Raw genomic sequence first — 23,685 nt, 5'->3', positions numbered from 1 at the left:
GCCCCTATGTATCCACCATGCCCTTCCATCACACTCACTTTGATCAATCCCACAATGTGCTTTACATCCTGGCTGAAGTGAGGGGGAAAACCCCACATGAATATGCAGACTGGTATCACTACAGATCCAGTGACCGACTACGGCTGTGCCCTCAGTGCCACTTGACATGACACTGTTTTTACTTGGCTTTCAAGTAATCGTTCTAGATGTCATCATTCTCCTCAACATCCCTGCTCAATTCCCAAATCTTTCACTCTCAGCAGCTGCCCCTGAATACTGCTTAAGATAATATATAAATAACACATATCAGAATGGCCACCAACTTTAGAGTTTTCCAAGTTGAAAAAAAAACAACTGCTGATTGCTCTCTTATTTTCTATGTTTGTCTCCTATATGATAATTCTACCACTTAACTGTTTTCAAGCTACCATCCTCCCCAAGTTCATGCCTCAGTTTCAGCCCTCATGTTACCTGAACAATTATTCCCTGTGTAGTCTCCCTATTTCTAGATTTATTCTATTCTTTAACCTTTAACACTGTCCTCAACATGATGCCTCTAAAATCCTGAGTCTGATTCTCTCTCACACATATGAATCCTACCTGGCTTATTCTATGTTCAATCTTTAAAAGCTGATGATCTCCCCAAATACACCATACTATTCTTGGCTGACTGCCATTGCACGTGCAGTTTCCTTTCCCTGGAAAACTCAGAAGGAAAGGTAAGTCTATGGAGAAGAAACACATGGCAGAAACATATTGATCCATTTACTTATTTTATTCACTCATTATACCATAACCACTGAGAATCTACCACATACCAGATAGCATTCTAGGACTGGGAATATATTAGGCAACGAGGCAGAAAAGGTAACTCCTTTTGTGCATCTTATACTCTTCTGAGTTCTCACTATGCCTTTGAGGGCACAAATATGAGGGCACAAATATGGAAACCAACATTCACAGCAGGGTAGGTCGTTCACATCTAAAACAACCTCAATATTCTAGTGATATTGTACAAATATGGGGAAAAAAGGGAAAGGATTGGGACTATGGGGAATTATAAAGCTATGAACTATTTTACTTCACTAGACAACATAACCGAACACAGTTCAAGAGAGAAAAACAATAAAAGATATTTTTTAACCACACACACACATTGTGGCCTCATTACAAACTTACCTGAAGTAAAGAAATTATACATTTCAGAGGTTTTGAAGACACTGGAGACACGTATAAAAGGCACTGAGTAGCCAAATTACTGGTCACTGGTCTGAGAGAGACATTTAGGACCAGTGGTGAGGGATGGAGAAGGGGCCTCCTAAAAGGGCACGTAGAGCTTTGCTGACACATCCCATTAAGAAAATATTAATGCTCAGGACTCACTCATAGGAGTTAAAAGAAGAGTATAGTGTAAAAGGATGCTGGTTTTGTACCTTAACCTCAGTTCATACCCCAACACTAACCTGGGATGAAAGGGTGGGGGCACTTTATAGCCACAGGGCTGGAAGTGGAGATTTTGTTATAAAGTAAGTGGTTACAGTCTCTTCTGACCACAAAGCATGGTGGTCAGCAGGGGATGTGGAGTCAGGCAGGCCTGGGATTGAAGTCTCACCACAACTAATCATGTGACCCTTGACAAGCTCTATCTATATCTGCAGATGGGAATAGTAAAAGCTCTAGCCCTACCTTTAACCAGCTGCTTAAAATGATCTTTTATAAGACTAAAATATGTATAATTTTTAGTAAGGATTATGTTGAACCATATGAAATTTCCAGTATATTATACACTATTTTACCCACAAAAAAAGGCAACTTCATATTGTTCAATCTAATACAGTATCAGGACTAGAGGAGAGGTACAGTTAATATCAGTTCTTCTTATTTTGTTCCTTGAGCTCTTTTTTAAGTCTTTTATATCTGGATTGACTATCTCTTTGAACTTCATGTGTCTTGTGATCTAAGAACTGAAGTTAAAAGTTTTACATATCCAACAGATATTTTAATTAACCTGTCAAAGTTCATAAATGGCCCTAAATGGGTGACTTAAATTATTATACCAGATTTTTATTTATTTTATTGTTTATTTTTTTCTCTTATACCAGATTTTTAAAACATAGTCTTCAAAATATCCTTGAATTTCAATGTGACTTAAAAATGCTGATGATAGCCTTCATCAGCAAATAAATAATAAATGCTATAAAGAATTATATAAAGCACTTTTAATCAGACATGTCCCATTAAATAATAGTCATTGCTTTTTAAAGATTTATTTACTTATTTTAGAGAGAGAGAGTGGGAGAGAGCGCATGTGTGCCTGGCGGTGGGAGGGGCAAAGGGAGAGAATCTCAAGTAGGCTCTCTGCTGAGCAAGGAGCCCTCCGTGGGGCTGAGGCAGGGCTCAATGTCAGGACCCATGAGATCATGACCTGAGCCCAAACCAAGCCAGTTGCTTAACTGACTGAGCCACCCAGGTGCCCCAAGAGTCACTGCTTTTTAAATAACCTGTATTACTCTGTGAGAATTGGAAGGAAATCTCAATTTCTAAACAACTTCTATTATCTGCCATTTTTATGTTAACTCAAATAGAAATTAAAAATTTTTTAACGTCTTTGTACCACAGTGATTCAATTTACCTTCTGAATGCAATTTGAAACACCATGACTTCTGAAGAATATTAACATAGTTACAAAATTAATCATAGAGTTGACAATGAACACAAGCCACATTTTATTTTTTCCTTTTTCTCTTGCTTGCTTTCTGCCATGGAACTCCAACCATGAAACAACTACTCCTAAGTTCAACAACACTGGGAGAACTGCTTCCAAATGGATGAAACTGTACCGGAATTCCACTGCAACAGGACATCAAAACATGTCTAAAAGTTGGAATCATCTCCCTTTATTTCTATTCAGCATGTGTCTTCTACTGTCATAAGAGTAAGCAATAAGCCATTTTTTAAATTCCTAACAGACCCTTCAAAACAAGAGGAACGTATCGTTGACAGAATAATTTCCTTTTTCTTGACATAGTTACTGTGTTTTCTTCAAATAACTTCATTTGCCCATTAGATACAATGCACTGGGGCACAGGGCGCCTGGGTGGCTCAGTTGGTTAAGCGACTGCCTTCGGCTCAGGTCATGATCCTGGAGTCCCGGGATCGAGTCCCGCATCGGGCTCCCTGCTCGGCAGGGAGTCTGCTTCTCCCTCTGACCCTCCTCCCTCTCATGCTCTCTGTCTCTCATTCTCTCTCTCTCAAATAAATAAATAAAATCTTTAAAAAAAAAAAAACAAAACAATGCACTGGGGCACATAAGTGGCTCAGTCAGTTGGGCATCTGACCCTTGGTTTGGCTCAGGTCCTGATCTCAGCGTCTTAGGATCCAGTCCTGCATGGGGTTCTGCATGGGGAGCAGTCTGCTCACTCCCTCCCGCTCTGCCCCTCCCTTCTCTCTCTCTCTCTCACACACACATGAATGAATAAATAAAATCTTTAAAAGAAAAAAGATACAATGCATTGACTATATAATCCTTATATATTGATATTATATATATATATTATATATTGACATCTAAATGTCAATTTGCATTGCAGATTACTTTGTAAACTGTAAAGGAATACACATGAGGTATTATTATTAAAAAAATACTTACTTTTCACCAGGAGAGCCACAGGTAACATCAGTCAGCAGAGAAAAGGCAAAATTCTCAGTCACTTCAGTGAAGTGACTGAATCCCCTAGTGTCTTTGCGCTTTGGGTTAATAAGAGCACAGAGAATCTCATAAAAAAGATTTCGATTTTCAATACTGAATGCTGGGCTTTTTCCTTCAACAGTTATCTAGAAAAAAAATTCCAGTATGAAAAAATATCTTCAAAAATAAAACCGCTTTAATGATATGTATGGTACAATATATGTTCTTTATTAACAGTTATTAAAATTAGCAAAATAAGGAAGAACCTATGAAGAATTTAAGAAAAATTGGTATCAAAATTATATTTCAAATATACTTGCACTTTAAAAAAGCGTAATTATTTATAAAGAAGAGTCATGATAAGCAAAATATTTTTTATTTAATAACTAGATAAAGCCCCAAATGGCTGCATGGATCACTTATTTTTAACTACAATAATTAACATCATGAATTAAAAGTAATCTCACTTTTATATCTACCCCAAGAATTCTTTTTCTCTTTTCAACAACTGAGGAAATAAATATAAGAATACTTGCCAACAATAGAAGCAAGATTATTCTTGACTACCTGTCTTTCCATGAACAGAAGCCACAATCCACCACTAAATTTCTAAAACATCAAATGAAAAAATCCTTTTCTAATCAAGAGTAGTCAGCAGCTCCTGGCACTCTTGCCTTTATCAGGAAGTATGAGCCTTCCTTCCTTAAAGAACTAGGTTATTTTTTGTTTGAGGGACAAGGAGAGTAAGAGGAAAATCGCCTTCATGATTTATTTTGTTTTTCCTTGCCAGAATGACAGAGACCACATCTTTATTGTCTGACCAAGCATGGGTGCAAAGCCATTGATTTGATATTCCACTTTTCTATATCTGAGAAGTCCCTATAAATCCTTCAAAATCCAAATTAGTCATCACTTTCTCTGTGATTTATACACTGTGCCCACTTGCCAATATTCATAATCACTCCCTTTGTAACTTGCACATACCTTTATTAATGAATCTTTGACAACACTGAAATGATTTGTCTGTTGCTCCTACCAGTTGAGCTCATTGAGGAAGTTGCCTATGCTCCACATATTATTTTTAAAGCTTTGCAATTTACACAGTGTCAAGCTGATAGCTGAACTCAAGATCTAAGTTTATAAGAATATCCATCTCAAAGATAATAAGGAAGAATGGAGAATACTCCACAAAGAAAAGATGACAAGAGATACAAAGTAAATCTATTTACCTATCTGGCAATGAAACAAAGTAAAAATTTAACAAAGTAAAAATTGAGCAAATAAAAACTACAATGAAGGAAGCAAACAACCCACTGACTCCTGAAACAATCAAACTGAATATGTTAAATGGAAAAAAAGCTCAGGAAATGCTCCCAGAACTCAGAGAAAATATAACAGATAAATAAAACAAATCTATAACTTACAACAAGCATATAAAAGGGCTTCTTCTGAACATAAATAAGTAGTCATTTCTGATGAGTATAATAATAATACCTAAGATTTATTGAGTTCATCATATAAAAAAATGTATACATCGTAGACAGCAGATTCTATTTTTAAGAAGTTAGAATCTGGGGGAAAATAAAACTTACAAATATGAAACAATTTCACTCAAAATACAAGACCTTATAGAATGAAGTTCAATCTAGTACTTGTAAGTCTTATTCTATACTCTTGAATTTGAGGATACCTTAGAGGTATATATGGATTAAGTACATATGGGATATAAAAATGCTTGCCAGGTAAAGCAGAGGTGACTCTGAATATCAGATAAACAACCAATAATTGTTTGAGACAAGTATATCCTAAATATTTCATGCAAATATTTATTTTGTCATTTGTGATATACTGAAAAATGTATTGTTTACCTGAAATTCAAAGTTTAACAGGGCATCCTGTGTTTTAATGTTGAAATTTCAACCTCACTATATGTGATTATCTACATTTTCAGGACCTGTTTCATTACTGTCTTATTTGCATTACTATAAATGTCTAAAATATAATTTCTTTTTTTTTTTTTGTATGTTAGGAATACACAAGGCCCCTCTTAATGGCTATTATTTTTTCCAACTTTTGTTATTGTAATGTTGAAATAAACATTCTATTACACATGTATTTGCACAAATGTTTCCGACATCCATTAGTTGTCTTTTTTCTTACTCCCCCTCACCACCCAAGTTTTATTGAGATATAATTGACACAGAACATTAGTTGTCTTTTGACTTTCCTTGTGGTATATGAAGAGTGAAATTTTGTTTAAATGTTATACAGTCAAGTTTCATAAACTCATTTCCTTTATGGCTTCTGGGCTTTGTTTTATGCTTTAGAATGAACTTCCCCACATCAAACTTACATATTAAAAACGATTCATCCATGTTTTCTGCTAATACTTTTATGGTTTCAGTTTTACAATCTCTGATTTGTCTGAGATTTATTTTGGAGTAGGGTTTAGGATACAGATCCAGCTCTGTTTTACTTTCAAATGATTAAGTCACCTGTGTCAATAACATTTACGAAATAAGAATTTTTGACCCATTAATATGAAATGCCACTTTCAACAGGTGTGAAATTTTCATATGTGCTTGCGTTTATTTCTGCACTTTCTGTTCTATTCCATTCATGTCAATGTCTATGCCCATACCAACGTCACCTGTTTTCATCTCTGTAAGTTCATAATATATTTTTCATATTTAGTGTGGTGAGGTCCCTACCATTTTTTTTCTTTTTCATAAAATTTCTGCCCATTCTCACATGTATATTCTTCCAGGTAAATAATGGCATCATTTTGTCCAGGTTAAAAAAAAAAATAACTTACTGCTACTTTGATAGGGATTATGTTGCCTTTATATGGTAATTTACAGAAAACAGTTGTCTTTTTGATACTGAGTCGACCTCTTGTGGGACAAGGCATAGATTTCTATTTATTCAAGTGTTTCATATTACTCAGAATTTTTCAGTTTTCTTTATATATTATTACATAGAACATTATATAAAATATATTATAAAACGTATTAAGTTATTGCATAAGTCAGTTACTCAAATCACTGGAATTCAGTAATGACATACATGTAAAAATTGAATTTGAGAAAACAATATACCACAATATTAAAAAAATTTTAGTAACAATAATATGATTTTAAAATAATCATGTTTGTGGGGCGCCTGGGTGGCTCAGTCGGTTAAACGGCTGCCTTCGGCTCAGGTCATGATCCCAGGGTCCTGGGATTGAGCCCCATGTCAGGCTCCCTGCTCGGTAGGAAGCCTGCTTCTCCCTCTCCCACTCCCCCTGCTTGTGTTCCCTCTCTCGCTGTCTCTCTTTCTGTCAAATAAATAAATAAAATCTTAAAAAAATAAATAAGTAAATAAAAATAATCATGTTTGCTAATGGTTACTCAAAAAAATTAATTACACTTCTCCGTAGGAGTTTCTTTCATAATTCAGTTTCATTATTCATGAAAACCAATCAAGATATACTACTGGAAAACATTAAAGAAATGCTGATTCTAGACCAGTAATATGTATGTATAATATGTAGCTCTCTTATATAACTCATTGAGGAAAAAAAAGGAGTGGAATGTCCTTATCTTCTCTAAATCATATGAAAAAAGGTTCTCTTTTCTAAAATGTAGCCACTGTGCATTCTTTCCCTCTTCTTGGCCAAAATCAACTTGTTACTGTCCTATGCCATTTCATCATTAGTAAGTTAAAATAACAATATGTCCCATAGTGAATTCTTATCTCCAGAACTTTCTCTGCATGAAATAGCAGTCACTTCTCTTTGTTTTACAAGTTATTTGGTAGGGCTTCCTCTTCTTGCCTGTGTGCTTTATAATTTTCTTCTCTATCTTTCAGGCATCGTATTTTAAGAGACACCAGGAGAAGTAAAATAGGCATGATAGTCTAAAACTCCATTGTTAGCATTTTAAGTATTTAAAATACTTGTAAAAATACAGTATTTATAAATTCACATACAGGTATTCAAGGTTTTTCATGCTTGTATATAAATATATTGATAAGAAATATCTTAAGAAAGCCCCAAATAAATCCCCGTAAGAGTCTTTTCCTTTAATAATAATTCTTTGCAGATCTCTTCTTTCATTTACATTTTTAGGTTACATCTCCATTTAATTTCATCATTTGCAGAAGTGTAAATAAATAAATGGGTTAAAAAGAAAACCAGATTGATCTAAGGCCACACCATTTGAACGCCTGAAATCATCTGGTCATTTCTTATTTCTCCTTCTCTGAGGGAGTGATCAGGGCCCAGGAGGAGCAGGGAACAAGCAGAGGGCAAGAGCTCCTGTTCCATGAAAGAACTATGTAACCTCTCTTGTTATGGACTCAAAAAACTGAGATGCAATCTCAAAAGAGATTCATCCAGTTTCTAAAGAATCAGAAAGAGCTTTTAGCTTCTGACATCTGACGCCCCCTTTCAGACACTGGGCTGTCCTTACTGCTGCAGTAGATTACTGATCATTCTCCAAGTTTAAGACTGAGATTTCCAGACAGACATCAGTCACATCCAAACACAAGTACAGTGTCAGTTATGATCAATTCCACTCTTATGTTCAGAAACCTAACCCTATCATAATTTCATGATGACTGACATGATAACTGTTTTATTTTTTTTAATTTATGAAGTTTTACTAGCCCAACTGCTACTGCTTACAAGGGCTTCTTACCTTATCTAATAAATCCATCACGGCGCTGAGCTGTTCATCTGTGCTCTCCGTGGCCACTTTCATGCTGATGCTGTGGAGTACTCTGTTGAGAATGTCACCATCCAGGGGCCGCTGTAACTGATCCGCGAGTCCCCAGAAAGACTGTGAATCCGCATCAGAGACGAGAGTGATGTTAGCAGTCCCATACATTTGATCAATTCTGGCCCCACCTTTTGGGTCAAAAAGCACGATCTGAAAGCGTTTAGGAAATGGATTTAAAGAACCAGTCTCTGGCGTTAGGATGACATCCAATATGGTGTTTCTCTGGCCCGGTTCAAAGACCAGAGTGCCTTCAGTTCTCACAAAATCCTTTCCGGAAAGAGCTGGAGAGATGAGAGTACGGCCAACTGTTTCAGCACTCCTCAACTCCTAGAAATTAAACACCATCACTGAAGTGAAACCGTAACACTTTTGATTTTGTCCTGAACAAATTCTTACTTCTTAAACACATCCTATTTCTCTTAAACAAACTGATGGGCCATAACACCATGAATACTAAAACATGGGGCTTTATACTTCTTCTAATCTCCTAAGATAAATTAGAGAGATAAATACACATCACAGTGATGATGTTAGGAAAGACAGATGCCTTAGGATAGACTGAGGATGAGGATTAGAAAAGAAATGGCATTACTGCCTCACGGAGGTTCTGCACCTGCGGAAAACTGCTCTAAACAACACAGGCTGCATAACGGCAGGGAATATGGAGGGAAAGAAGGAGTATTTATGTTTTCATTCTCACCTACAAAGTTTGGGAAGATGGAGTTTGGAGGAGTAAAAAGAAGGAAGAGGAGAGGCAGGAGGAAGCAGAAGAAATTGGTCTCCTGTTGGTTACACTTTAGTTGTGAAAATACCCTAAAGAATAAGGTCCTGGCCATATAGACTTCTGAATTTGCTCAAACCGTGGTTATTAAAGGTTTGTTTGGTTTTTTTTAAGTGATGCATGGGAATTTAGTCAAGAAAGAACAAAAGAGGGGCTCCTGGGTGGCCCAGTGGAGCATCTGACTCTTGGTTTCAGCCCAGGTTGTGATCTTGGGGTGGTGGGATGGAGCCCTGTGACAGGCTCTATGCTCAGGCCACAGTCTGCTTGGGACTCTCTCTCCCTCTCCCTCCAGCCCTCCCACCAAGTGTGCGTGTGTGCTCTCTCTCTAAAATAAATAAATCTTTTTAAAAAAAGAACAAAAGTAATGTACATTTATTTACTACTGAGCTGACAGATATTAAATTCCTCGTATGTGCCAGGTGGAATACTGTGGCCGTAGATATGAACACCAGAATACCTGCATTCATGGAACCTATTCTAGCAGAAGACACAGGCAGTGCAAAAGTTATAGAATTAACAATGTAATTTTACATGAAGATGAATTTTTGAAGAAAAATAAGGCTACATAAGGTAATACAGGGTGATGGTAAAGGTACTATTTTAATACTGCTGGTCATAGAAGCTCCTGATGTGATATATGAGCAGAGACCTTAGTGGTGGAAACGGACCATATAGGATCTGGAGAGAAATATTCTAGGCAGAGGAATAGCAATTACAGAAACCCTGAGATGGGAACCATCCTAGAATGTTAGAGGAAGAACCAGATGGCCAGTGTGATTAGAAGAAGAATGAAAGTATCAGAAGCTGATGTCAGAGAGGCAGGCAGGGCGAGACCATATACATCCATTATATAAAGAGAGGCAGGAAGACACTGGAGAATTCCAGCAGGAGAATGACACATTTTATTTCAGATCTTCATGAGTACTCTGGCTCTTGTGCCCAGGCTAGAGCAGGGGATGAGCATGGAGGCAGGGAGAAGAAATAGGACATTTCTGCACTACTTCATGCAAAACACAATGGTAACCTGGAATAAGGTTGTATGAGTAGAGGAAGTGAGAGGTGCTCCAAGTGGAAGTATATTATGAATGTAGAGTCAGTAGAACTTTCTGGTTAATTCAATGCTGGGTGGAGAGGAAGAGGAGAATAGGGATAGCTGTTTGCCTAAATGAATAATGGGAAACGGGGAAACACTGTTACAGGAGAAATCAGGAGTTCTTTATTATACACAGTAAGCCTGGGATGCCTTTTAGACATTCAAATGAAGATGTGACGTATAAGCAATCAGATGTAAGTCCAGATCAGGGGTGGTGAACAGGCTAGAAATAAAAATTGCAGGAGTTCTCATTTTATAGACCATATTTAAAGAAAACAGGTTTAGGTGGCCTAGCCTGCAGAATGAGTCTTGGTGGCCCCCAATGTTTACTGATCAGGAAGACTAACACAGACTACAGGAAGGAGCTGGCAGGGAGGGAAGGGTTAAGAGTAGGAAAAAGTGGTGTTCCAGAAGCCCAAAGGAGAAGAGCATGCTTCTGGAAGGAAGTGACCATTTTTGTCAAAAAATGAAAAGTGGGTGGAGATAAGTGTTTTCAAGAGCATCTGCAGCACAGTGGTAGGAAAATAAAACAAAACAAAACAAAACAAACTTCCCTGAAAGAAACAACACAAAAGCCTATGGACTTCAGAATGGATACAGTATCCACTGGAAAACCATATAACAGAAAAAGTGAAAGAGTTACACACATGAACATGGGTATTGCTCAAAAACATGGTGAGCAAAAGAAGCACACCATAAAACAACATAATTGGAAGAATCTCATTTGCATAGTTTCCTAAAGAGGTAAACCTGAACAGCACATGGTAGGTGACAAAACTAAAAATAAAAGCAAGGGAATAATTCAATATGAAATTCAGGGTGGAGGTTATCTTCAAGAAGCAGAGAGGTTATCTTACAAGAAAAAAGCAGAACGGTATCACAGAAGGGTTCACCGTGGCTAGTTCTAGGATTCCGGTAAAGTTGGATTTCTTAAACAGGATGGTGGTGATCTTATGACTATAAACTGCATATAAACATTCTGTCCACTGTTTTCTCATAAAATTTATTTCATAATTCAGACTTTTAAAGGAAATGGAACAATCAAAATGTTCTTGTGTTCATAATATACATGTAACAAACACAAACAAGAAGGATTATGCGATTTAAAAGCAATGACGAAAATCAAGATAGCAATATCCTTTGAATAGCATAGGCAATGGGAGAAGAAGAAGAAAAGTCATGCTCTTTCTTGAACTTGTGTGCTTTGGGCTATAGTACATGCATATATAAATAAAAATATTTGGAACTGGCTTTCAAATACAGCTTAGCTATAGGCTAATTTAAAGATAACTGCAATCAGTGATATTTTTACTATCTCAAATCTTTATATCCCTTAACTTTATGTCACAAATAGGTAGATATAAGGGAACTTATGTTAAGACTATAGTATTTATGTACTGGGAATGCTGACCTTCCAAAGGGTATGTATGCTACAGTTCCTGTTTTAACTATATTATTATAATCTATTTAAAGCAAAATGAAAATTGATATCTTTGTAACAGAATAGTAACTTAGTCCATAATTATATTCTCATTCCCGCCAGCTACTAGAAAAGAGAATTATATGTCTTTGTCTTCTAGTAATGTGCCCAGGATTCAGAGAGACAAAATGCACTGGTAAAGAAGGAACAGGAAAATAAAATAATACCAGAGAGGTGAGACTTTTATTTCTATTTTTAATTAATTTTTTTAAACTTTGAGATAATTATAGATTCACATGCAGTTATAAGACATAATAGAGAGTGATCTCCTGCACCCTTTATTCAATATCAGTCCTTGGTAACATCTTACAGAACTATAATACATCATAACAGGGATATTGACATTGATAGAGTCAACATACAGAACACTTTCATCACCACAGGGATCCTTCATGTTGATTCTTAGAGTGTTATAAAAATGCTATGAGTTACATGCTAGTGACAGCATGTGTTTTTCAAGGAATCATTTATGACAAATCTAGAAAGAATATAAGTGAATCTGATAGAGATACAGGTATTCAGATTCTTATTTTGGCAACTTGCATCTCACTCTCATTTGAGTGCATGAACTAGTTTATAATGTGCCTCAAATCTCTTTATCATCTGTTCTTCATTTCCAGTACCCCTTCTTCCACTCTACAAAATATATATGATGATATATATTTCACAGGAAAAGAAGAAGAATGAAGCACATATTTTAACCCATTTCTCTTCCTATCTTCAATGCTCGAAAGAAAAAATACTAAAATCTGCCCACTATGAATCAAAATACCTCTGTGGGGGCACCTGGGTGGCTCAGTCGGTTAAGCGGCTGCCTTCGGCTCGGGTCATGATCCCAGGGTCCTGGGATCGAGCCCCGCATCGGGCTCCCTGCTCAGCGGGGAGCCTGCTTCTCCCTCTCTCTCTGCCTGCCTCTCTGCATACTTGTTCTCTCTATCTCCCTGTCAAATAAATAAATAAAAAATCTTAAAAAAAAAACAAAAACAAAAACAAAATACCTCTGTGTTCACATCACTCACTTCAAGGCTATTTAGAATGGAGTTTATCTCTAGAGTCTCATATGAGAGAGAGTTTTGTCTTCTTATTTGCCAAGCTGTGGACTGTCACAAAGACCAGCTTTTCTGTCTGGCAAGCTTCCAGACAGCTCACTACGTACAGGTTCGAATCTTTCATCCCTGACCCGCTGCAATTGCTACAGAAACTGGCTGCACATAAGTTGTACTTTATGCACAGCATGTTCTACATGTTTGAGCCCCGCAACAGTGACACAACCAAGTACATACTATGTAGCACTTTGGAAACAACAGTACAAGAGCAACCACATTTGAAACCTTGAGGCCTAGGGCGCCTGGGTGGCTCAGTTGGTTGAGCGACTGCCTTCGGCTCAGGTCATGGTCCTGGAGTCCCTGGATCGAGTCCCGCATCGGGCTCCCTGCTCGGCGGGGAGTCTGCTTCTCCCTCTGACCCTCCCCCCTCTCATGTGCTCTCTGTCTCTCTCATTCTCTCTCTCTCTCTCAAATAAATAAATAAAATCTTAAAAAAAAAAAAAAAAAAAAAAAAAAAGTATTTGAAACCTTGAGGCCTAAAAAGTCACCAGGTTTGGAATCTTTAAATTTAGAGGCGAAATGGCAGCATTGACCAGAATGGTGGTTTCCAAACTGTGGATTCCTTTGAGTTAGATGAGTCAAGGAAAAAAAAGGAGGGGGAGAGCTAAGGTGGGCAAGCTCTGATCCCCACATAGGTGCTTCAAGCAGAGTAGATACATACTTTTGTGTTAATATATTAGAGTTTGGCTACTAGAACGAAGTTTAAAGAATAATGCTGGAAAGGTCTATGGTGCTATTTGGACTAATTCCAGGGTCTGGTCACTTAGTGTTACACAGCATTGCCTTTCTGAGTCCCTGGTTACCCACCTACTCCCTCCCTTCCCCCTGAGGTCACCTAACAGGAGGGATGTGAAAAGTGGCAGGGAGACCTCATGAACTCAGGGATTTAAAGAAACCTAAAAATCAATTAGCGTGTGATGTTCTGGAGAAGGAGATTTTCCAATTAGTTCAGATACAGAACACAAGAAAGACTCTTACTTTTTGTTTCTGGTCTTTCACAATTACATCCTGGAAAAATTTTAGCTCCCTAGAGATTTTATAGAACAGATTTATGTAAAACACTCTGCATTGTATTATCACCTTTTTTCAAAAAAAAAAAAAAAAAAGAAATATAAGACTATCACTTTAAAACATGACCTAAGTGAAACAACTGAACTGTTTCAAGAAGAAAGCTTAGTGTAATAAACATAGGGTGAATTATGACGGGTATCATGAGAAAATAGTGTTACCAACTACTCTTTTTCATTACCTAAGCTACAGGTAAAGAATAAAACCCTAATGTGGGTTAATCTATATATTCCATGCTCACCTGGGTACTGAAGTTAACAGACATCATCAGTCCTGTCCCGGAATCTCTGGCCACCTGCAAACTGATGAAAGTGGCCTTCTTATGAGCCACTGGCAGCCGAGAACCCACAGAAAAGTACACGAGGCTGTGAGGTGCGTCAGTCTGTAAGAACGTAATTGGTGCAAATCTGGCACTATTGTTTATCGCTGCTCCGGCACTTACTTCATACAGTTCCACAAAGAAAGGCATTTCAATGTGAGGTGTCTGACAATTAGAAAATGAACAAAGAAGGATGATTACCAATATGTTTCTATTTTTAGCTAATCCTGGCATTAAGAAATAGCTTTATTTATATACATAATTATAAAAATAAATACATATCTGGAGACACATTCCGTATAATCTCAGGATTAAGTGCTTAGGTTAGATTACCACAGGGCTTATTTTTTCGGATTTTAAGAAACACCTTTACTCTGTCTGGGTGAGCTCCTTCCTAGAAAATCGGTGTCAGGAGACAAGCTTTGTGTACTTCAATATGCAAAAGGATAAATGAAACATTCATACAATGAAATGCTGTTTGGTACTTAAAAGGAATGAACCGTTTCAGTGTTTTTCACCATGGATGGATCTGAAAACATGTTAATGAGTAAAAAGCATCAAGTTGCATAATTATATAGCACAATACAATAATGTAAAGTTTAAAATTAGATAAAGCTTACTACACAATGAACAATTTATGGGATTAAAAGGCACAGCACAGGGAATACAGTCAATGGTACCGTGATAGTGTTGTGTGGTAACAGCTGGTAGCTACACTTGTGAGCACTGCGAAATGTATGGAAACATTGAATCATTATGTTGTACACTTGAAATTAATGTAACATTGTGTGTCAACTATACTCAAATAAAAAAATTAAAATAAATAAAATAACAATTGACAAAAATACTTATATATCAAATAAAAAATAACCTCCCAGGGGCACCTGGGTGGCTCAGTCGTTAAGCATCTGCCTTTGGCTCAGGTCATGATCCCAGGGTCCTGGGATCGAGCCCCACATCGGGCTCCCTGCTCAGCAGGAAGCCTGCTTCTCCCTCTCCCACTCCCCCTGCTTGTGTTCCCTCTCTTGCTGCGTCTTTCTCTGTCAAATAAATAAATAAAATCTTAAAAAAAAAATAACCTCCCCAAATATCACTGTGATAGCAGTTGGTTCAGGTAGAGGGATTGCCTTGGGGATAGGGCAGGGTGTGGAGCTGGAGAATGACACTAGGAATAGGGGAGAAAGAGAGCTCCAACTTTGTCTGTAAGGTTTTATTTTTAAAAGATTATACAGAAATATGAACAAATACTGGTAACAGTAAATTCTGTAATTTTATGTATTTTTCAAAATTTCCCCAAATTAAGTATCAAATAAGTCTAAATTTAGTCTGCTGGTTATAGTTTGTCATGTTTCATCTCAGTTCCTTCTTAACAATCTCAAAAAATTAGAATTCTCTAAAGCCTGAATTCAATTCGTAACATACTGTTACCTGTTTTTTACTTATTCACTCTTACACAATAATCTAAAAATCTTAGCAGTACTGTTAGCTTTCTGGAATAACTCAAAGAAGCTGATATGTTTTTCAACTGCATGTGTCATTGTCTAATTTGATATAATGCATTATTTTTACCTATTAGGGGCCTTATTCATTATTTGTTTTTTGATCATTTTAAGGAGAATCATTATGTCATGAAACAATACAACAAACTTTAATAAAATCCAAGAGTAAGTCAAATCTTAGTCACACAGTAAACAAACTTAATCTCATTTTATTATCTGAAGAAATATATTTAGCTTCTCCATGGAACATATCATTCTTTACTTTTCCTGATCAACTGTCAGCAATATTGAAATGTGGAGATAATAGTACTCTTCAATAGTAATACTGAAATGTGAAAAATAGTACACTTCCCAAACCAAATTTGGCAAATACAATAAACTAAAACACTAAGAAAATATGGGTAACTTATTCAAGAATTATTATTCCCTAATAAGCTTGAATTCACAATAATTTCATGTAACTAAGGATGTCAGCCATAGTACGTTCCAACACAGACTCTTGCCTTTTTTTTCCCCGTGAAATATTTCTTTGCTTTGTGATGATGATTAGAATGTTACTTATAACAACTTAGAGTCAAAAGAACATGTTATAATCAAAGTAAAGAACTACTGAAAACTGAATAGCATACAGATGGGTGCCAACACATAATCAGACTAGAGACAAATGAATCCTACAGTCTTATAACAAATTATTCAAACAAGATGCCTGAATTATATTGGGAAACCAAAACTCACAGATCATATCTGCACCTCCCTAAACTTAAACATGACTTGGAGACCTCATAAGAACCCATTTCATGCGTAACTGCCGTAAGTTCCTTTCCTGGTTAGGTCACAAGCATTCTAGGGTGAGCTTTTGCTCAACTAGTATAAAATTATTTCTCACGGGCCCAGATCTGCTCAGAAGCAGACAAAGAAAGTAATAATAAAATAATATCTTACTTACTTAAGTATTTTTTAAAATATTTGCAACAAATGTTTAAATAATCTGTTTACTTTAAACAGATTTTGTGGGTTAAGAGATGCCTCCTAAGTTAATTCACTCTCACCTTTACACATTTTGCTGATACAGAACCAATCAATAAATCAGCAGGGAAAGGAGAAATGGTCTGGAATTCAAAAGACAAGTTTTAATCTTGGCCAAGTAACTTACTAGGGAAAGTTACCTAAATTCTTCATAACTTCAAAATGAAAATAGTGAATAACTGTAGAACTGATGATTAGAGATATGACAGAGTAGAAAAACTTCATGTTGAGGGTTGGGAGACTGGACTGAAATTAGAAGAAACCACCATTAATCAGTGATGTTACTCTACGGATGAAGGCGTCGTGTCTGCTGTGTTGTAATAACTCCCTAACCACCAGTGTTAATGTAGCTACTACTCAAGCCACTGGATTGTCTTGGGCTTCATTCCCATCCACTCTAAATAACAGTAATACAACCCTCTCTTATGAAGGGGCAACTCCCTCCAAGAACTGTGCAAGGAACTTCTCTCATGCATTACACCTCATTTAATCTAACAATGCTGTCATTAACTCCATCAAACACAGGAGGATCAGGGAGGCGAAGCAACTTGTCCCATGTCACTCAGCTCATTAGTAGACGAGCTAAGATTTGAACCAAGTCTTCTACCATCAGAGTCCAAGCTCTTACCACTTTCCTGAATAAGTTCAGTATCCTTGAAGCCCTTCCTTTATGTAAACATGTAGAGATGGTTCTTGGGTCTGCTGGGACCTCCAAATAATCTCTCAAAGCCTACTGTGGAAGAATATGGCCACTGAACCAGTCTCATTTACATCTCTAAGTATCAGTTAACCAGACATAAAAAGAAGAACTCAAACTAGATAAAGTCATGTTTCCTTCTGGTCACAAAATGTGAGATGTTAAAGTGCCTATTAGAAGCTCACAGTACATTTTTGAAAAATATTTTTTCATTCTTTTAAGAATATAACCTTCTTCCTTCTTTTTAAATTTCCTCTTACTGCAACTGGAATGTGAATTACTCTTACCTATACTTTCCCTTTTAACAGCTGGGAAGACAGAGCAAAATGCTTTGAAAATTAGCTGCTTCTCAGGATGCAGAAGAAAACTCAACTCTATGATTTGACATTATATTAGGAAGAGAAATAAGAGGTGAAACTGAATTCTTTCTCTTACGTAACTGAAACTACTTAGATATAGGTTTAGTAGCATTTCCCTAGTTAGGAAAAAGGATATACACAGCATCCTATGTACTGTCCACAACAATCTCTTAATCCATAATTATATCTTAAGTATCTAGGGCTTCCCTTGATATCTCCTACAGTAGGGCAAACTCAGAGGAAGCAATCTCTTCTTCTACCTACAACTCTACCCAGCCTATTTCCCTTCCTTTCAGCTTCTCCAAGACTACCACTGTTTATCTCTTCTTTTCCCCCTTCTTTCCTGCAGGTAGAGATCCCTTCAAATAAGATTAAAGCACAACTTCTCTATCTCTCAGGATCTTTACCCACTGTACCTGCCTGCTGTCACCAATAAGATATTTCAACTCCATGAAAATCATTTTTCTCTCTAAATACAAACCAGTCTCACTTTACAAGAACCAAGTCAGCAAAAGACTGATAAAGACATTTATCTAAACAGTATTATAGGATTGAACTGACTTTGATCTCAAAAGTTTTTTTCTTACAATTATAAGGTTGACATCTGTGTATGAGATAGATATTTTGAATCTAGTGAGATCCATCCAAGACTCTAATTCATCAAAAATCCTATTTGAGATAAAATGCACAATAGAATTGTCAATAACTCCTATATGCAACATTTATTTACAGAAGATGATGGGAGGAATGTAAAGAGGAATAAAACCATGTTCTAATTTTCAAGCAGGTAAGAGTCCAATAGTCAAGATAAAATATGCATAATAAGTTTTAACCCTACATATAGCTGGTAACTTCCATAAAAAAAGGTACAAAGTCTTTGTAAATTTAGACAAATAAGAGTTCTAAATGGAGGGGAGCCTAGGTGGCTCAGTCGGTTAAGTGTTTGGCTCTTGATTTTGCCTCAGGTCATGATCTCAGGATCCTGAGATCAAGCCCCACATCAGGCTCTATGCTGAGCATGGATCCTGCTTAAGATTCACTCTCTCGGGCGCCTGGGTGGCTCAGTTGGTTAAGCGACTGCCTTCGGCTCAGGTCATGATCCTGGAGTCCCGGGATCGGGTCCCGCATCGGGCTCCCTGCTCGGCAGGGAGTCTGCTTCTCCCTCTGACCCTCCCCCCTCTCATGCTCTCTCTATCTCATTCTCTCTCTCAAATAAATAAATAAAATCTTTAAAAAAAAAAAAGATTCGCTCTCTCCCTCTGTCTCTCCCCCTGCTCAGGTTCTCTCTCTCTCTGTCTAAAAAAAAAAAATTTTAACTAGAGAAATCAGGGGAGGCATCATGAAGGAAGTGGTATTTTGATTAGTCCCTAAGGGAGAGTTAGGAAACATAAGTCTGTGGGGGTTGAAGTCACAAAATTATTTGAAAATGCCTAGAAAAGGACTTAAATGTTTTCAAGTAGAATAACATCATCAAATGTTTTGACTATTGAAATTTCAGCAGAACAGAAAGTATTAGCAGCTAATGAAACTCCTTCTCAAGAAAAGTAAAATGTGATAAAATGGTATGTTAAATTAGAAAAAATCAGTGGGAATTTAATATTTTACAAATTTATTTCCTAACTCTATCACTACCAAGGTGACCCACAGCAGCAGCACCTTTGCCAACCATCAATTCCCATGCATATCTAGAATATATATTTAGATTTCTAAAACTCTTTCTGGTGAAAGAAATCAATTCCTTGGACAGCAGCTGACTGGATGTCTTAGATTAGGAAAAATCAGGATGGCTATGGAACATATGTTATTGCTATAAAGCAAAAATACTTCCAGAGAGTTTTAAAGTAATATGAAAAGACAAAAGATCACCTTAATAGGGCTTCTAAGGGCCATGCCATGGCTATTTGAGTAGCAAAAAGAAAGCCATTCAATAAGTAATTAAAATTAATTGATAGAACTAGAGGGTATTATGCTAAGAGAAGTAAGTCAGAGAAAGACAAATACCATATGATTTCATCACTTGTATGTGGAATCTAAAAAACAAAACAAATGAACAAACAAAAAAACAGAAACAGACCCAAAAATACAGAGAACAACCCAGTGGTTGCCAGAGAGGGAGGGGGATGGGCAAAATTGGTGAAGGGGAGTGGGAGATACAGGCTTCTGGTTATGGAATGAATAAGTCACAGGGATGAATGATTCAGCATAAGGAATATAGTCAGTGATACTGTAATAGCATTATATGATGACTAATGGTAGCTATACTTGCAGTGAGCATAGTATAACATACAGACTTGTTGAATCACTATGTTGTACTTGAAACTAATGTAGAATTGTGTCAATAAAAAAATAAAGATTTTTTAATTGAAAAAAATTAGTTGAATTTGAGCCTATAAGGGTACTTAAAGGAGAAAAGTTACTGTAGTGTATAAAAAAGTGGTTATAATGGAAAATAAGTGTGAATATAATAGTATGTACTTAATATTTTATTAATTTTAATTTGAAGAAGAGTGTTAACATACCTGGACATTTATATCTTTGATTAAGTATGTATTCATTTATTAATATTTATTAAAGAATGATAATCATTCTTTCTATGTAAGTAGGAAGGAGTTAACAAAAAAATTGTGAATAAAATAATCCTTCCTAGAAAAAGTAAGAATTGTACCAAGAATAGCAGTAAAGTATTAGGACCTATGAAACACATATAAATGAAGATGAAAACAAGTCAGAAGTGAAAGAATGCTGGTAGTTGCACACAAGTTGAGAGATTACACAACTGTGTGTTTCACTGTCACAGAAGAGATGAGCTAAAAGAGATGTACTAAGAACACAGATTCGTTATCCCATCTCTTATGAGATTAAAGCCTCTAGGTTGCCCTTCTAAATATAACAAGATACTAACAAGGCAGGCATATATTTCTAACATCTCTAACTGACCAGGTCCATATTCAAGAGCAATAGGGCAGGGGCGCCTAGGTGACTCAGTCAGTTAAGCAGCTGCCTTAGGATCAGGTCATGATCCCAGGGTCCTGGGATGGAGCCCTGTGGCTGCTCAGTGGGGAGTCTGCTTCTCCATCTCCTTCTGCCCCTCCACCCCCCTGCTCATGCTCTCTCTCTCTCAAATAAATAAATAAAGTCTTTAAAAAAAAAAAAGAGAGAGAGTAATAGGGCAATAGTTAATGTAAAGCTGATGCTGCGAAGTTCAAAGAACAAATCACTCTGGAGAAAACACATGGTGTTAAGAAAAATCAACCTGTAAGGCATGAACTTAAAAATATACATATAATGATCTAACAAGTGAAGTCCTAAAATAGATCCCAACCAGATGACCAGCAATCCTCATTTGAAACAACTTTAGACAAGAACCAGGACCCATAATCCCAACAAAGAACAAAGCGGTGATAACCAAGAATATGTAACCTTCTGAAGTAAGTATTATTTCTTTTTTGGAACCAGTAAAATTATTACAATTCCAGGAAGGTATGAAAATAAGTATTACTGTAACCTTAGAGAAGATCAATATAATTGGTAGAGTAATCCTCAGAAAGTGAAAAAATAAGTAGAAAAAATGAAAAAATCTACAATATTGTTATTTAGAATGGATTTAAGTATAGTTATATGTTTTGAAACAATTGTATTCGTGCATGCTTTTTCTGCGGTTTAAAGTGTTTGGCATAGACAAAGAAACCACGATACTTTTGAACATTCACAATATTATTTCTAGTTTTTGTATTAAATATTTGAGTTTAATAAACTAAGTAGTAGACAAAGAAAAAATACTATTGAGTGCTCCTTAGGCATTAAATTATCACATTAAAAAAAAAAAAGGTCACACACATTTACTAAATGACTTAAGCTCTGGTAAGTCGGCAGTGACTAATACCATATGAATAATGCAGATTCCTATGGAATGACAAGGGCATGCTTGTCTCCTAAGTGCCATGTGCAACATGAATGCATAGAAATTTATCCAAATGCTCATCAAGCATGGCCTCAGTGCTTCTTTAGTAGATCAAAACTGAACTCTCTATATATGAATAAAGAATGAGAAAACTTTCATTCTATGGATGAAATCTATGGATATAATATGATTTGGCCAAAACTACAAGTATGATAAGAGCATAACATTAAACATTCAGAGTAATCAGAGATTTTTTTTTTCCCAGAGAAATTAATCTGACTGAAAATGACTCAAGAGACCATTCACACAATGAGCACTTGGTCCAGGAAGAATCTTGGAAATGACAAAAAACAGAAATGGAGAAAACTGATGAGCTTTTTTAATTATTGAGATATTATTGACATAGAACATTGTATCAGTTTTAGGTGCACAACTGACGAGCTTACTAAAAAATTCATAATGTAATAATTTGTAAGTCCTAAGTCTATTACCCAGAAAAGAGATTTAGATATTATGGCTAGGCGAGACACAAAGGATCTCTACATAACCAATGTGTAAGTTTCAATAAAGTGACTTTAAAATTACTAATTCTAAAGAAATGTAATTAGAAGTTGAAAATACAGCTCTCCTCATCATTTCTTACCTTCCCTGGTTTGAGCTCAATGGTGATCATGCACTTTGTTTGACCCACTGTACAGGTCGTGGTCCCTGACACAGAAAGAAGTTCATCCATCAGGTTCACACCATCTTTCTTGAGCGTGGCGGCTGTTTTGTTAAGTGTGACTCGCCAAAAGACCTTGACATCTTCAAAGGCCCTAGGAACAAAGCAAAACCTATGCAAGTGTGTCTAATGCAGAACGTGTCATCACCGTGCTTAAGTGTACCTCTTCACCCAAAGCACAGCACTTCCCTGACCACTGATAATGCTGAAAATAACCAGTTCTCCTCATTACAATTAAGAAATTAAGGTCAGAGTTTATGTGGCATTCTTCCACCACACTCTATTCAATACTAAGTATTTCTTAAACTACTATGTACCAAGAATGTGGAAACAAATAATACTTTTCTGCATACTCTGCCTATTGCGTACCAGAAATATGAGAATAAAAATTATAGAGTACCCCTGCCTTCAAGTAAATGTTCTTCATTTGTCAAGAATTCTTCTAAAGGAAACACATTACTGCTAAAAATGGTTGTTATTATAAAAATAAGGGGCAAGAGATGACCTACATTTCCAGAGAATTTACACCCCAAATGGAAAAGGTCATTTATATCCATGTACGTGGGTGCATACCACATGCACGTCTGTAATGAGCATTTGGAAGTTGGGTACTGTAGAGTATTAAGTTGCAAGCAAAATTTTGGTACTCCAGGTTTCCCTAACATTTAACAGTTACATAGAGCAATCAGAGAATAGTAGATATGCTATAATGATGACTTACATAAGCTGACATCTGTATGGTATTTTATGAAGTACAAAATATTCAAGGTGGCCCTAAGTTATACTCATTAACCAACTATGTTAAATCATAGATTAAGAACGAGAGCAAAAAAACCCAAAAAACCAAAAAAAGACGAGAGCATCTGAACAATGACATACCAAATTCCACACTACCTTCTATTAGCATTTCATCCTGTCTTTACCATTTTATGAATCCAAACTAAATACTGTATAGACACAAAGGATGTTACATCTTCTAAATATATATCAACATACCTGTTCGGTTGCCTTGTGACAGTGAGATGCAATCTGCTCTTATCAGCCCCTTCACCCAGCTCCAGTCCACTCTGGGACTCCTCACTGAATCCTACAATGCCATTGTGAAGATCACTCCCTGAGAAGAAAAATGGAGGGTTATAATATACTTCAGACTTTAAAAGATCTCCAGTGCTTCACTCATCTTT

At 36.5% G+C, this 23,685-nt stretch overlaps 1 protein-coding gene across 1 annotated transcript in view; it reads right to left on the bottom strand.

Moving 5' to 3' along the window:
* Positions 1-23,685, bottom strand: part of ADGRV1 (adhesion G protein-coupled receptor V1) — a 515,575-nt gene that overhangs the window by 295,290 nt on the left and 196,600 nt on the right. Inside the window, exons 75-79 of the mRNA XM_064596364.1 lie at positions 23,498-23,615; positions 22,424-22,595; positions 14,221-14,463; positions 8,371-8,778; positions 3,650-3,834 (exon numbers count right to left, since the gene is read on the bottom strand). Coding sequence (XP_064452434.1) covers positions 3,650-3,834; positions 8,371-8,778; positions 14,221-14,463; positions 22,424-22,595; positions 23,498-23,615 — 1,126 coding nt within the window. The remainder of the gene's footprint in view (positions 1-3,649; positions 3,835-8,370; positions 8,779-14,220; positions 14,464-22,423; positions 22,596-23,497; positions 23,616-23,685) is intronic.

This window comes from Mirounga angustirostris, unplaced genomic scaffold, assembly GCF_029215605.1.
Source record: "Mirounga angustirostris isolate CCGP_5_RB_7025 unplaced genomic scaffold, mMirAng1.0.hap1 SCAF_7, whole genome shotgun sequence".
NCBI lineage: Eukaryota > Metazoa > Chordata > Mammalia > Carnivora > Phocidae > Mirounga > Mirounga angustirostris.
The sequence above is the reverse complement of the archived record's forward strand: the minus strand, read 5'-3'. Positions and strand labels throughout refer to the sequence as shown.